General features: G+C 40.7%; 2 protein-coding genes and 2 long non-coding RNA genes across 6 annotated transcripts; 1 reads left to right on the forward strand and 3 right to left on the reverse strand.

Annotated features, from left to right (window-relative positions):
- The first annotated feature begins 102 nt into the window (after nt 1-102).
- On the forward strand, nt 103-3190 carry LOC115250766 (uncharacterized). Its single transcript, XR_003889348.1, has 2 exons — nt 103-2030; nt 2115-3190. It is a non-coding gene; the product is annotated as an uncharacterized lncRNA (long non-coding RNA).
- On the reverse strand, nt 3027-6636 carry siae (sialic acid acetylesterase). Its single transcript, XM_011606522.2, has 10 exons — nt 6481-6636; nt 6229-6390; nt 5632-5786; nt 5403-5547; nt 5080-5251; nt 4826-4920; nt 4613-4746; nt 4285-4439; nt 3754-3940; nt 3027-3470 (listed from the first exon to the last, which is right to left on the reverse strand). The coding sequence occupies exons 1-10, from the start codon at nt 6587-6589 to the stop codon at nt 3192-3194; spliced, it is 1593 nt and encodes a 530-aa protein (XP_011604824.2). The 5' UTR covers nt 6590-6636; the 3' UTR covers nt 3027-3191.
- Nucleotides 6637-8041: 1405 nt separating this feature from the next.
- On the reverse strand, nt 8042-11042 carry LOC105416814 (uncharacterized). Of its 3 annotated transcripts, XM_011606525.2 has the most exons (4): nt 10262-11042; nt 8963-9006; nt 8826-8860; nt 8042-8729 (listed from the first exon to the last, which is right to left on the reverse strand). In XM_011606525.2, exons 1-4 carry the CDS (start codon nt 10392-10394, stop codon nt 8180-8182), a joined length of 762 nt encoding a protein of 253 aa, XP_011604827.1. In that variant the 5' UTR covers nt 10395-11042; the 3' UTR covers nt 8042-8179. The 3 variants fall into 3 exon arrangements, with proteins under 3 accessions (XP_011604827.1, XP_029696592.1, XP_011604826.1); XM_029840732.1 differs by lacking the exon at nt 8963-9006 and having other exon boundaries at nt 10368-11040; XM_011606524.2 differs by having other exon boundaries at nt 8826-9006; nt 10262-11038.
- Nucleotides 11043-11621: 579 nt separating this feature from the next.
- LOC105416815 (uncharacterized) lies at nt 11622-13161 on the reverse strand. The gene is made up of 4 exons (XR_964732.2): nt 13098-13161; nt 12708-12889; nt 12147-12284; nt 11622-11680 (listed from the first exon to the last, which is right to left on the reverse strand). It is a non-coding gene; the product is annotated as an uncharacterized lncRNA (long non-coding RNA).
- Nucleotides 13162-13300: the final 139 nt, after the last annotated feature.

Genomic DNA, 13300 nt, shown 5'->3' on the forward strand with positions numbered 1-13300 from the left:
CAGAGATCAAGAGAACTTTGAAAGATCCAGGAGACCAGGCTGAATTGAGATGGGGGGGGGGGGGGGGGGGGGGGGGGTTATAATTACTGTCCATAAATGGAGTCAGTCGACAAACCTGAGCGACTGTTTTAGAATCACTAAAGACCCATTCAGAGCCCTGGAGCGATTTCCTCAGGTAAATGGTCACTGATACTGAACAATGCTGCTCTTGTTGGAGTGTTGTCTAAAAGGTTTCTGATTTCACGTATGAAGGTCAAAGGTAATTTTGTTCACAGATAGTGGTGAGAAATTCACGCCAGAGCCATCTCTATTTAGGTTTTAGACATTCTGACAAACACCACCAGCATATCAATCTTGTTGAATGTCTTGTTTTCATATTTCTAAGTAGATTTATCTGGCACACCAGATGTTCTGTTGAGTGTTGGACTTTTGGTGAAACATACACGAATTTATTTTTATATTTAAGTGATAAATCGTGTCAATGAATCATTTTCTTAGTCACCATAGTTATTAATTATATATAAGACAAAGTTCGTGTTATTTTAACTTCCAGCCTCAGGTCAGTACACAGGAATTTAAAGTTCAGTCAGGTTTTTAAATCAGCACTAAGGACAAAATTATTGTTTGTTTTTAAACAGGACATTTTTTTTACGTATCTTGCATGGATCGTCTATTAACATGGTCGACACGAAACAGGAGGTTGATGCTAATTAGTTCCCACCATCAAAACATCCGCGTAAATTAACAACAAAATTAATCAAGCAAAATACGTTTAAAAAATTGGTTAATAAATATGACGAGCTAGTTTCTAATAGATATGAAATGTTAGTATAAAACTGTTTCGAAATTCGGAAACGTTGATTTTCTTCATTTATAAATTGTATCTATTGCCTCATATTAAAGGCCTTTGTCGCCATCTTGTGGTTACACTTCTTCATAGCACTGAAACTCACCAAAGGACGAGTGTGAGTTTATGAAGTTGTTCTGTTTATTCTGAAAGTTATCCTTAATTGATTATGGCAGTGTTTTCATTTCGAAAATGTCATAATTCTTTCGTCAATAAAGATCTTGAAAATGATCTCAGTCAACTTTTAGTTTCAATCTCCTCAAACAGACCAAAAGAATAAGCAGCTTGTCTTTTGCGCTGTAGATGTTAAAGCAGATGTTGAGCTCAAAATAAAGAAATAAAAAATGGAGGAAAGGGACATCACTGTCAGTATCAGTCGTCTTTTTTTTTAACATAATGTGTTTCTGTCTTAAAATCACACTTCACCAATTTGTTGTCTAAAGGAAATAGACATGTTGCTGTAATTCATTTCTGTGTTATTTGGAAGTGCCACTCAATTATTCCAGCATGTTTTGGGTATAAAGTCAAATGTTGCACAGCTTGTTAACCATAAAGTCCATCTTCATCCAGATTTGAAGCGGTTTTGAAGCTACTCTGATAAAAGCTGGATTTCAGGGATGATGCCCAGATTGTAGGATGGAAACAGGAGATCATCATCATGATGAAGAGGAGCTTCTCTCTGAAGAACAGGAGCTCACCAGTAGTCAAAGTACTCATCTCCAGACACAAGAGCCTGAGAAATATGGAAGTACAGCCAAACTTTCAGGGATCTTTTCTTTAGTTGATGACTGAAAAATGTATTTCTGAAGAGTTTGTTCTGACTGACCATGATGATCAACTCAGATAGGTGAACACACCTAAGTGGGCGGGGCTTCAGAGCTCCTGGACATCCTCCCAGGTAGGACTGATCAGAGGCCACATGGAAGTGGCGCAACACAGCAGCTCAGCTAAAACCTGATACTGAAAATCCTTGTTTTAAATGTTTGTCAGAATTGTTCAGTTTAAAGATATAAGACCCAAAACCAGACAACCTGCTGGTGCCCCCTTGGTTAATGCTACTAACGCAGAAGGGTAGTTTCACACTGCTGTGAAGATATTAAAATTCATATATTTGGAAGAGCAAAATCACTGAAACACAAAAATGGGATTTTCAAGGACCTTTTGTTGAAGTGGGAGGATGATTGTGACTATTAAAATATGAAAACGAGTTAACGGAGGCTGATCCTGTGTTCCATGCTGACATGGGTGCGGTATTTTCCACTCGCAGCACAGCAGTTCAGACAGTTTTTAACAAAAGACTATTGAACAACTGCGGAAAACAGCACAGAAGTCATCACGGACCTCATAGCCACAGGTGGGAAACAGTCCAAATAAACACAAGGCAAAACTCTTAATCGGCCACAGAAGGTTGTCAGGAAGAAAAGAAGAAGACAGAGAAGAAAAGTCCAAGACTGGCAGGGCCAAAACCAGTAAGCCCAAATGGAGAAAGTGCTGAAGAGTCAGGCATGACACAACAGCAATCTGGCAAAGCAGGAATGCGCTGCAGTGGCTTAAATACAGCCTACAAGCAGCAACAGGTGAAAATGGTGAAGACAAATCAGGCGGGTGTGGAAGTGGGGGGCGTGAGTGAGTGGAATTTTCCACCTCAGCACAGCTGTCCCACAGGGATTAAACACCAACAGAACCTGGATCCAGAGGAGAATGGAACCTGATTGCTGGAGTCCATCACAACTGTAAACACCCATGTGGCAGATTCCAAGATGGTGGTGGAGATCACTTTCATTCATATATTATGTGATATATTATGTTCGTATATCATATATATGTGACACTGACATGATGACTCTGCCCTGTCTGTGGTGTCTCTGTCCCAGGACAGACTGAACAGTTTCCAGCACCTCCTGACCTCCCAACCATGATGCCCTCTAGCTCAACCCGCAGCTATTAACTGTCCTATCAAGGCCAAACAGGGTCATCATCAAATTATATTTTTATTTAGGAAACATAGTCTTGGTTTTCAGGGCTCAATAATGTACCTAATAAACAGAGTTGGTCAAGGAAATGCTGTATACTTTTTTTTTTTTTTTTTTTTACAAAAATGTAGTTGTTCACTTTGTTAATCTGTGATTTATCAATAATTTAGTTGATTTTCAGGAGCACTCACATATATTCAGTCATCTTGACACAGTGATTTATCATGTGAATTTATTATTGTATAGTCAGACTCTCAAACTTCCAAAGTCAGAGTTTTGATGACGCAATTGAATTTTTAAATTTAAAGAATGTAACATGATGATGGTGCTTCTCGAAATAGATTTGAAAGGCTGCATTTGGTTGAATTAACTTACAATATCAGCCTGCTGTGTTTCCAGGTTGTTGGGGCAGCGTAGCGGTTGATAATAAATGGCGGAGCAGGTAAAATCCCGCTGGCACTGTAGACTGGACAGGCTTTAAAGCTGCAGGGCCAGTCCTTCCATGCGTACCGGATGGCCATGACCTCTTCAGCAGATGAACACAAATTGCTGATAGATAACTGGACACTGTCTGGATTCCAGCGCCCAACTGGAGCAGCGACCCAGACAGAACCAGGCCCACATGGAGCCTGAATCTGAGAACAGCAGACCTTTAAGGAAAGCAAAGGTTGTCACTTCACAGTCAACTAGATCTAAATAAAATAAAGCAAATGCTAAAATGATGCAACCAAACAATACTACAACAATAACAGTGGTGACCATAAGTGATTTACTTTCATTCCACCAGATTTCTAACTGCTGCACTTATACTGTAGCACTCTAGTAAAGAATAAGTCCTGGACTGACTGGTTCCCTCAGCTTTGACCCAGTTAAAACATAGAGCTATGTTGGTCTGTAATAATCTTCTGAGTTCATGTTGGGTTTGAAACTTACCTGAAAGGTGTCAGTAGATGGTGAGACAGACAGTGTCTGGTCGTAGGTTATGTTGATGTATGTCGCCGTGGAAAGGATTTGACTGGGGAAAGGTCCTTGGAAGAGCACATCTGTTTCATTATAAGCCACCGCCCTTGCCCCTAATGTGAGCCTGTAGGCTACAGCCTTTTTTTCTCTGGGATGGATCCTTCAAAAAAAGCACATCTTCTTACCAACTGAAGGGGATTTTTATTTTGGGGCAAATAAAAAGGAACACTTAAATAAGTTATGGGGCAATGACATGAGTATGAGGTCAGGATTTGGCCCTGGTAGGCCCTTCTGGTAGGCCCCCTTTTAACCAAAGATGGCCTGTCAAAAATGCCTTTAGACATTTCTCCAGTTAAACTCTGTCCTCCAGAGTTGGAAATATAGACTGAATATAATACGTACGGTAATTACCGCTTAGTAACAACAAATGAAACTGTTCATATGGTGGAGGTGAAATTGAGGAAGGACTCAACTGCTGTGAGTGCTCAAGATCTTAAAACCTACGCGTCGCCTTTTGATGTTTCATCAGGTAAATCCATCGCCACAGCCATGAAGGTTTTCTGCATGCGAAGGTTTGGTGCGAAGCCAAAGTCTGCAGTCTGGTGCCAGCGGATGTTTGGGAAGCTGTCGTCCGTGGAATATTTAATGTAGGTCGACAGCTGCAAATACAAAGGATTTATTAAGGAATAAATACCTGGAGATAGACCTAAAACACTGCAGTATTTCTCTTTAACTAATAGCTGATTTAATAGTCTCAAACTCTCAGGAACTTTTGTATTCTGTTGTGATAGAACGCAGTCTGTAAAACAATTTACAAGTAACACCAACAGACCTGGACAAATCCAAAGGGGAAATCTGCAGCTGTGTTTCCTCCTGATCCTCGGTGAAAGGCCATCCTCCAGTCATCAATCATAGCAGGAAAAGAGCAGTTGTACTTGTCTTGATGATAGTTTGCATTCGACTCTCCTGAAAGCCAGATGAGCGTCACAGTTGCGTGATATAGATGAAGTGAGATTTCTCATATGATCTGTGGATGCCATCTCACCTTGGTACCAGATGGCTCCTTTGATGGTCATCTTGACCAAAGGGTGGATCATTGCATTCCACAGGACAGAATTTTTATTTGAAGGGTATGGCCTTCTAAAAGTTACAATAACGACTCAGCACAATTGATTTAAATGGCTGAAAGTGTAAGATTTTGTAGTTCATAACAGTTTGTCTTGGGATAGTTTTTTTTTAAAAAGGCCGTAAGATAAAATTTGCTTAGCTCAATTCAGACATGGAGCTATTCATACTTACCGGAATTCATCATTGTAGTCCAGTCCACATTGTTGCAGTGCCCTGGAGGAGGACCAGGCTTCCACCGGTGTTCCTCCCCAACATGAATCTATTAGTCCTATGGGATACTTCAGGGTATCGTGCAGGTAACGTCCAAAGAGCCAACATACTGCAGAAAATTTGGCCACAACCTCTGCAAATGGGCATCAACAAAATCAGAATCTTTGTGCAAATGAACTAAAGCTCCAAATGTGACATTTTGAGGCCTTTTTTTTTAAAAACATTGGAAGGCAACATAGTTCATCTACTGAATGAATGAACGAACGAATGAATGAATGAGGTACCTGAAGAGGGCACAGACCAGGGAAGTTTCACTCGTATGTAATGTATATCAGTCAACTCAGTGCCACTCCAGTCACGCGCGACCATAAAAGGTCTCACATCAGGATACTTTGCCACGAGGTTTAGCTCTTCTAATGAATTAAAGATCTGGAAGTTGCCATGAAAAGACTACCTGACACAGGTGACGTGGGGCAACAAATATAAAACCCTGATATACGTGAGGGAGCTTACCCGCGATGTTTGAAAGGCCATGTTACTCTGTCCCCCACACAGCCAAATGTCCCCAAACAGCACATCTGTCAGTGTGGCTGTGCTGCTCTCACAGGTTGCTGTTACACTATACGGACCACCAGCTTCAACAGGGTCAAGACTGACTCTCCAAATACCTGCAGACAGTGATGCTGTGTCAGTGGAACCATCATGTCAGTCGGGGTGTTTCATGCGATTTGTTGTCAGCTTGAATCAACCCAATATGAAGATGACCGATAAATCAACATGAAAACTTGAGGGAGGATGGGAACAGAGTGAGTCCCTTGTGCTCTGCGTGACGACCTCAAATATACCATTTTTAAATGTTAATTTCAGTTTACTGAGGGGAAAAATCTATGTGGCCCAATGCGAGTAAAGACGGTTGTTCCACCCTCGCCGGCAACAATTGCCAATGGATCTTTACATCAGTGAGGAGGAATTTCGGCCCATTCCTCGTAGAATTGTTTTATTTCAGCCACACTTGAAGGATTTTGAGCATGAAAAGCCCGTTTAAATTCTGTACAGTTGAAGTTGGACTTCCCGGTTCTCTGGGTTTCATTGTCACACCTGTTTACTCACCATCTTTCGCTGCCTCTGCTGATCTCTGCTGTTGGGTTGGTCCTGACAGGTAAACTGTGATCACCACCCCTTCGGGACCATAGCCCCACAACACTGCGCTCTCTGGAGACTTTTGGAGCACCATGTGATCTCCATAGTAGGAGGCAAAGCGCAGTTTCCCATCTGCACAAAGATCATTTCTGTTAGAACAGGAAAACCTGAAAGGTATTCTTCTTGGACTCAAAAACCTTTATCAGCTGCACGCAGACTTACCAGAGATGTGAAAACACACCACAAGAATAAAAACGAGCTTCATTCTTGATTCTCTGACAATCTGACTGAACTGTGAGCTGCAGAAAGTAATTATTTCATCATTTCCCATTTCGCAATGATGCCATTACAGCAGGCCGCCAAAGAACAAATATTTAACATTGATAAAGTAACCAAAACCTTTTTTAAATATCTTGTAAATTGTTGCCTGAAAATGTGGAAACCCATTTCTAAACAATTCAGAATATTATCTTCCTCAAAGTGAAATATTATTTAAAATAAATAACATCTACATTTTTAAAATCTAAGTCTTCTATTTTTTTTATCTATTTAGAGAGTGTAACTAAAGCCTTTGGCCTTGGCTGTGATATTTTGAGATTATTTATTATTATTTATTTTACAAATCGGTTTCTCTTTTAAAGCATTCACACACAAACTGTTTTTGCTTATCCAAAGTTTTGTCAACTAAGGGTCCAATCACTATTTGCATTCGTAAATATTTACAAATACCTTTGAAACAGACAAATATTTTTTTAAAAATCCCTGAATTGTCAAAACCCACGCAGAAGAAAATGGACATGTAATAATTTAAATATTTTACTTTAGTTAGTAAAATCATTGTTACTGTTAGTTCTAGAATTAACTTTTATCAACAATGAATATTCATCTGTTTCCAAGCCAGTCATTAAAACATTATTTAAACTCCATAAACTGTGCTGGTTTTCCGATATGAGAGCAAAGGTCAGGTCTTAACATCAGAAGCATCACCCTCTGGAGATGTAGAGCTTATGTGACCACGTTGCTGCATTGTAGCGTTAACATAGTGTGTTGTTGTGTAGTCTGACAACTTGGCCGTCCATGACCTGGAATCTGAATCTCAAAGTGATAAACCAAATTCAAATTGTTAACAAGGAGTGATGTGTGATCCAACAGGGATACTGACAATTGAAACCCAACATGAAGAAAATCCAGATTTGTACAGAACAAACTGCAACATAGACTGACAGCTGATATTTTTTTAACCGTCTGTGGTAATGGGAAGGTCGGCTGGACATCAGCCAGACACTCCCCATACAGAGTCTGGCTCAGTCAACAAACTTCTGGAGGTTTTCGAACCTTGACCCCATTACATGGAACAGGGTAGCCAGGAAGCTGATGATGCAATTGTGAACGCGTCCTCTCATTCAGCAAATCAGTGTTAGAGGAATTTATTCATTTGACTGGACTGTGTTATTGGGGAGCATGGAATTCCTTTGACCTCTTGTGGGTCAATAACACATTAACTTTTTGTTAATGTGTAGCTTTTTGTGCCCTCTCCTGCCTCTCAATCTACAGGTAATTATTGATCATTTTAGCAAAACACCATATTTGTAATGATAAATTTAGTAACTAAAAACCTCAATTTAGATAAAAAAAGAAGAGCAAGCAATACTTAAAACCTCTCAGTGATTCATATAATAACAAAAGCTGGTAAACTTGTTGTATGCTGTTGAACAAAATTAAGACAAAGGTAACCCTAATACAATATAAAAAAGGATACCAGTATAAAAAGAAAACAAATTAATAAGATCAATTAATTTATGTAAATACAAAACCACAGAAAAACAACTATACACCAATGAGAAAGCCACCGTTCTAAAGGTCTCTGTAGGGGGCGCTGCTCTCCTTCCACTCTGGATCCACATTTGAAGCCAGCAGTTGGTTAAATAGGCCAAATGGTTTCATTGGTGGGGGGGTGGGTATTTGGCCTGAAAGTACCTTGCCTGGGTGGAGGTACGGTGGCGGGTGTGCAGGGGGGGGTGTTGCAGCTCCAGTTGTTTGTCAGCTGAACGTGCGGCTTTACTGACAGCAAGTTCAGGATGCCAATTTTCGCGTGCTGCCTGTTGTTATGGTCAAGTCTATGGAGTAATGGCACCAGGCTGAGTGCAAAATGATAGCATTCATCCAGTTCTGACTCTGGTTTTGAAGGTGGTTCTTGTCGTGTGGACGGACGCCTGTCCACCAGTTCAGGTGCTCCTGCTCTCTTCCTTGTCACCGATGTTGTTTGGTCCGGAAACTCCCTCTTCCTTGGGCTCCGAGACCTATGGGACCTGTCTCTCTCCCCAGCTGTAGTGGGCTGTGATGGAGAGGGCACTGAGGAGAGTAATGGGGGTGGTTGCATCTCTGAGGCCTGCTCATCAGATCCACAGGTTGACAGGGCTGGAGATGGTGTTTCCTCCCCTGCACTTACACCCTCACGAATTTTATGTGAACTGCAAACCAAACCAAAACACAAAATAGTCCTTAGTAACCAAATAAGTTATAGATATTATAATAATGTATCACTTCATGTGCCATAATTAATTTACCAAACTGTTATATGATTTTTGCCAGTCCTTCTTTGCTGTATGTGGAGTACAAGAAAGGACATTATGTCATTAAACTTCCATTCTTTTTGAGGGCCTCCTGCTGATCCACTTGCAGATACTTTCTTCCTTTGTCTCACAAAAGAGTCTCTTAATGTCCTCCATTTTGCCTTGCAAGTATCAGCTGAAAAAAAGGAACAAAGCCAGATAACTACAGTAGTTATGCATTTTATTAATCTTTCTTCTCTCTGTACAGATACTTGGCTTCTGGGCACTCTTTGATCATCTTTGCCTGTAACTACCACCTTGGTCACACAACAATGATAAACTCTGTCCAATGTGTGCAGCCATCAAAAAGGCAACGATGGAGAGGTTGTTGCCCAGGCCAAACTGCAAACACATGCATGGAGGTGGCACAAAACTTCTCATAAAAGTGAAACTTCCCAAATTTTCATGCCGCACTTGAGGGGAAAGACATTAAGTGTGTTTACCAGCACACAGGGAAACTGAATTTCTGCGAATTTCTGTGGACGCTGTAGCTCGACGAGAAAATCCTGGGTGAGTGTAGCCGGACTATCACCCCAGATAGCTCGGCTGGGAATCGACTTACGAGGGCTTGTGGACGGCGAGCTGGCTTATGTGATCAGCACTTTCGCTACATTTGTCTACATACATGTTGCTGACCTGGAAACAGAAGCTTTACAAGCAACAAGCACGTTGCATAAATTACTCCCTACACAAGCAACAAGTGTAGTCTGATTTTGATGCATATGTTAACATTCTTATTTTTCCAGCACTGCGAGGATTTTTACAAGTAGACCTCCTCAGTCCTAAATTTGGCTCTTGTGCACACGTCAGCTTTAGGTGGACTCAGATGGGAGACTTGGACGAATATATGACATTGTGGTGTAAACCAGTTAAGATTTGGTGAGTGAACATGGGGGAAACAACATGTTCCTCCCAACACCTCTCTGATGTGGTGCCGTGCATCTAGGGGATGTTCCATTACAAATACCTGCTGAAAAAGCTGCCTGGGTCTTTCAAACGCCAGAGATCACAAAGCTAGTTTCGAAAATGTGTACACACACACACACACACACACACAATACAGTATATACTTAAAGATCTAAATACACTAGACTTAGCCTAACACCATTTTGTAAAAGCACAAACAGAATCACACTACTTTCTTCCTTTAATTTAAAAGAAATTAAGCAGGAATAAGTATCTTAAGTAAGATATAACTAACTCAACTACATTGATTTCGTTCTGCGACCTAATACGTTTTATTAGAGTTATTCCTGCATTTATAAAGCCCTGCAAATGATACTTCAAATCAAATTTTTTAAAAGGTTTTCAAGTTGTATAACTATATGCTATTATAGCTACATGAACAAATAACAATTTAGCAGCATTAGTTTGTCATTTCCGTGACTTACCATCCACTCCCATTGCTTCTGCAATGTCTTTCCAAGCTTTTTCTTTTTTGTAGTTGTCCTTATAAAAACGATGTGAATTGTCATAAATCATGCTGTGGTTTTTCACCTCAGTGATGAGTTTCTCTTCATCCATCGTGCCAACTGGCTGCCAAATGGCCCCTGGAAATCCTCCGACCTGTTGACTTCAGGCCTGGTCCGGGGTTTTTATATATATAATTTTTTTTTTTTTTTTTTAATTACTGAATATTTTCCCTCCTTTTGCACCAGATTTTCTGTCCCACACGCGCTGCACTGCGCAAATTGCTGCGTTATGATCACTCATTGGTTAAAAAACAAAACAAAATAAAAAAACTAGGGGTCTTGGCGTCTCTTGCGGAGGGTTCCGCAACGCCGGAGCTGTGACGAAGTCGGAACGCACAGGAGCCGCAGCCGATGGCAGAATACTGATGACTTTGAATCGACACGTACAAACTCCGCTCCCGTTTCGGAGCGCAGACCTAACGCACACGCAACCAGTGAAATCTGCACCGGAACAAAAATCGATTCCACGTCGCTTCCGCGCATGCGCTCACATGTAAATATTTTATTTAGTGAGTCTCTCCCCCAGTCCTAGTTTAATATCAATCTAAGCTATGAGAAAAAGAACTTAGAAGAAAAGAAGAGACAAAATAGAAACAATATTATTATAAAATAATGTTAAACAGTATAAAAATCTTTTGGGAACTGGGCTGAGATGGTTCTTGGTTCAAACCCGAGTGCAGACAAACCAACAAATACTCACATAGGGCCCTGCAAATATTAGACATTTGCAAAGCAAAACAGAATTAAATTTATAGAAATGTCTAAATTTAACCAACAATATTTAAAATCAAATATGACTGAGTAAATGAACACAGAATTCCATTTCAAATGAGGTAGACATTAAACATAGTTCAGTGTGTGTGTGTCAGAGTGAGAGTGAGAGTGTGAGAGAGTGAGAGTGAGAGTGAGAGAGAGAGAGCTTCAGCCCTTTTTTAAGGCCAGAGCTACAAGGAATTGAGAAATTGAGCATATTGATTTTTTGAAAGGATTAGTGAAAAGGCAAGCTTGATATCTGTCAGGATAGTAATTCAGTAAAAAAAATATTTTTTCAGAGGGCTGTAGATGTTGAATGGAAGAGACTGCATCCCCAAATAACCCCATATGTGATCTTTGTTTGCTCTGACAAAATAATTTCTACCACGAGATCAGAACCAACCAATCAATCAATCTTTATTTATATAGTGTCTGTTACAATCAAAATTGTTTCTAGGTGCTTTACAGAATCCCAGGGCCTGACCCCCCAACAAGCAACAGTGGCAGGAAAAACTCCCCTTTAACAAAAAAAAACCTTGAGCAGGACCAGGCTCATGTAGAGGGACCCTCCTGCTGATGGGGGGGCTGGGTAGAGAGAGGAGAGGGGGGAGGACAGGTAGAGGAGAGAATAGGCAGAGATCAGAAATACATTATATTAATTAAAATAAACTGCCGGTAGAGTTGGGTTGAGAACCAGCTGAGTACAGTGACAGTTCCACCGTTGAAGTGAAACTACAGAGGGTTTGACTCAAGGAGAACTGTTACATTATCTTGTCCAAACCAAGTTTTACTTAAACATAAAATCAAGGCTGTCAGTTTTACTAGGATAACTGATTAAGAATGACTTGACGGCAAAAAAAGATTGAAAGAACAACAAAAAACCCACCTTGTCTTTCCTGTCTTCAAGTGCAGGCAGAGGAAGACATGCTAGTAAACTGTGACATGCTTCTTAAAAGATGGAGTATTCTTTTACTTTGGTATATCCCAAACTGAATTGATGAAGCCCATTCGGCCCTGGCTTTTCCTTGAAACAGTCTGGAGTAACATTTACCTTGAAGCCTGGACCTGGAACACATCAGTTAGAGGCGCACTCTTCCGATGCTGTGGAACGTGGTGGGGGTTTGCTGTGTCGGGGCTGAGACATTCGATGTGGGTGGACTGGAGAAGGTCGAGGTGGACAGGATGGCACCTGGTGAGAGAGAACCATGACGTCCGTGGCGAGTAAGTTGTATCAGAAATGAGAATCTGGTTCATCTGTTCAGTGACCTCCAGCAGGAGGGAGGAGGAAGAAGCTGAAGTGTGTGTGTGTGTGTGTGTGTGTGTGTGTGTGTGTGTGTGTGTGTGTGTGTGTGTATAGTCAAGAACTGCACTATGGACTGAAGTGTGCAAATGTCTGTGACTGGAAATGACTACCAACCATTAGATGGAGACATTAAGAAGCTGCAGATAAAGCAGTAGTCGAAGTAGACTCCTAAAGCTTGTCAGCTTCATTGATTTAAAAAACGAAATACATTTTTAAAAAGAGGGTCAAACACAGGTAACACTGGATCTCTGGTCCAATCATGATGTAGGTAGACACAGTGTTAAAACAGTTTCAACTGACTTCTAATACCTGCTGATATCAGAGTCTCCAGTTTGTAGTTTGGACTGATCACAAGATCAGACAACAGCTTCACTCCTGAATCCTGCAGGTTGTTCTCACTCAGGTCCAGTTCTGTCAGATGGGAGGGGTTGGACCTCAGAGCTGAGGCCAGAGAACCACAGCTGGTCTCAGATAAGCAGCAGAAACTTAATCTGAATAAAGAAAGAATACATTAGAATTCATTCATTCATTCTTCATTAATTCATGCTTAGCTCTTAAATTTTTATTTTCCACCACTTACTAGATATTTAACACAGTGATTATATACGTAAACATTTTCTTTGAGTTAGCTATTTATATCTTAAAATAAATTACTAAATTAACTATCATGTAGTGAAACAATGAAATTCATGAGCTGACCTGAGAGTCTGCAGTTTACAGTTTGGACTCTCCAGTCCAGAACAGAGCAGCTTCACTCCTGAATCCTGCAGGTTGTTCTCACTCAGGTCCAGTTCTGTCAGATGGGAGGGGTTGGACTTCAGAGCTGAGGCCAGAGAACCACAGCTGGTCTCTGATAAACTGCACAAACCTAATCTGAGTAAAGAACAAATGAAACATGTCAA

The sequence above is a fragment of the Takifugu rubripes genome, chromosome 8, assembly GCF_901000725.2.
Source record: "Takifugu rubripes chromosome 8, fTakRub1.2, whole genome shotgun sequence".
In the NCBI taxonomy this organism is placed as follows: Eukaryota; Metazoa; Chordata; class Actinopteri; order Tetraodontiformes; family Tetraodontidae; genus Takifugu; species Takifugu rubripes.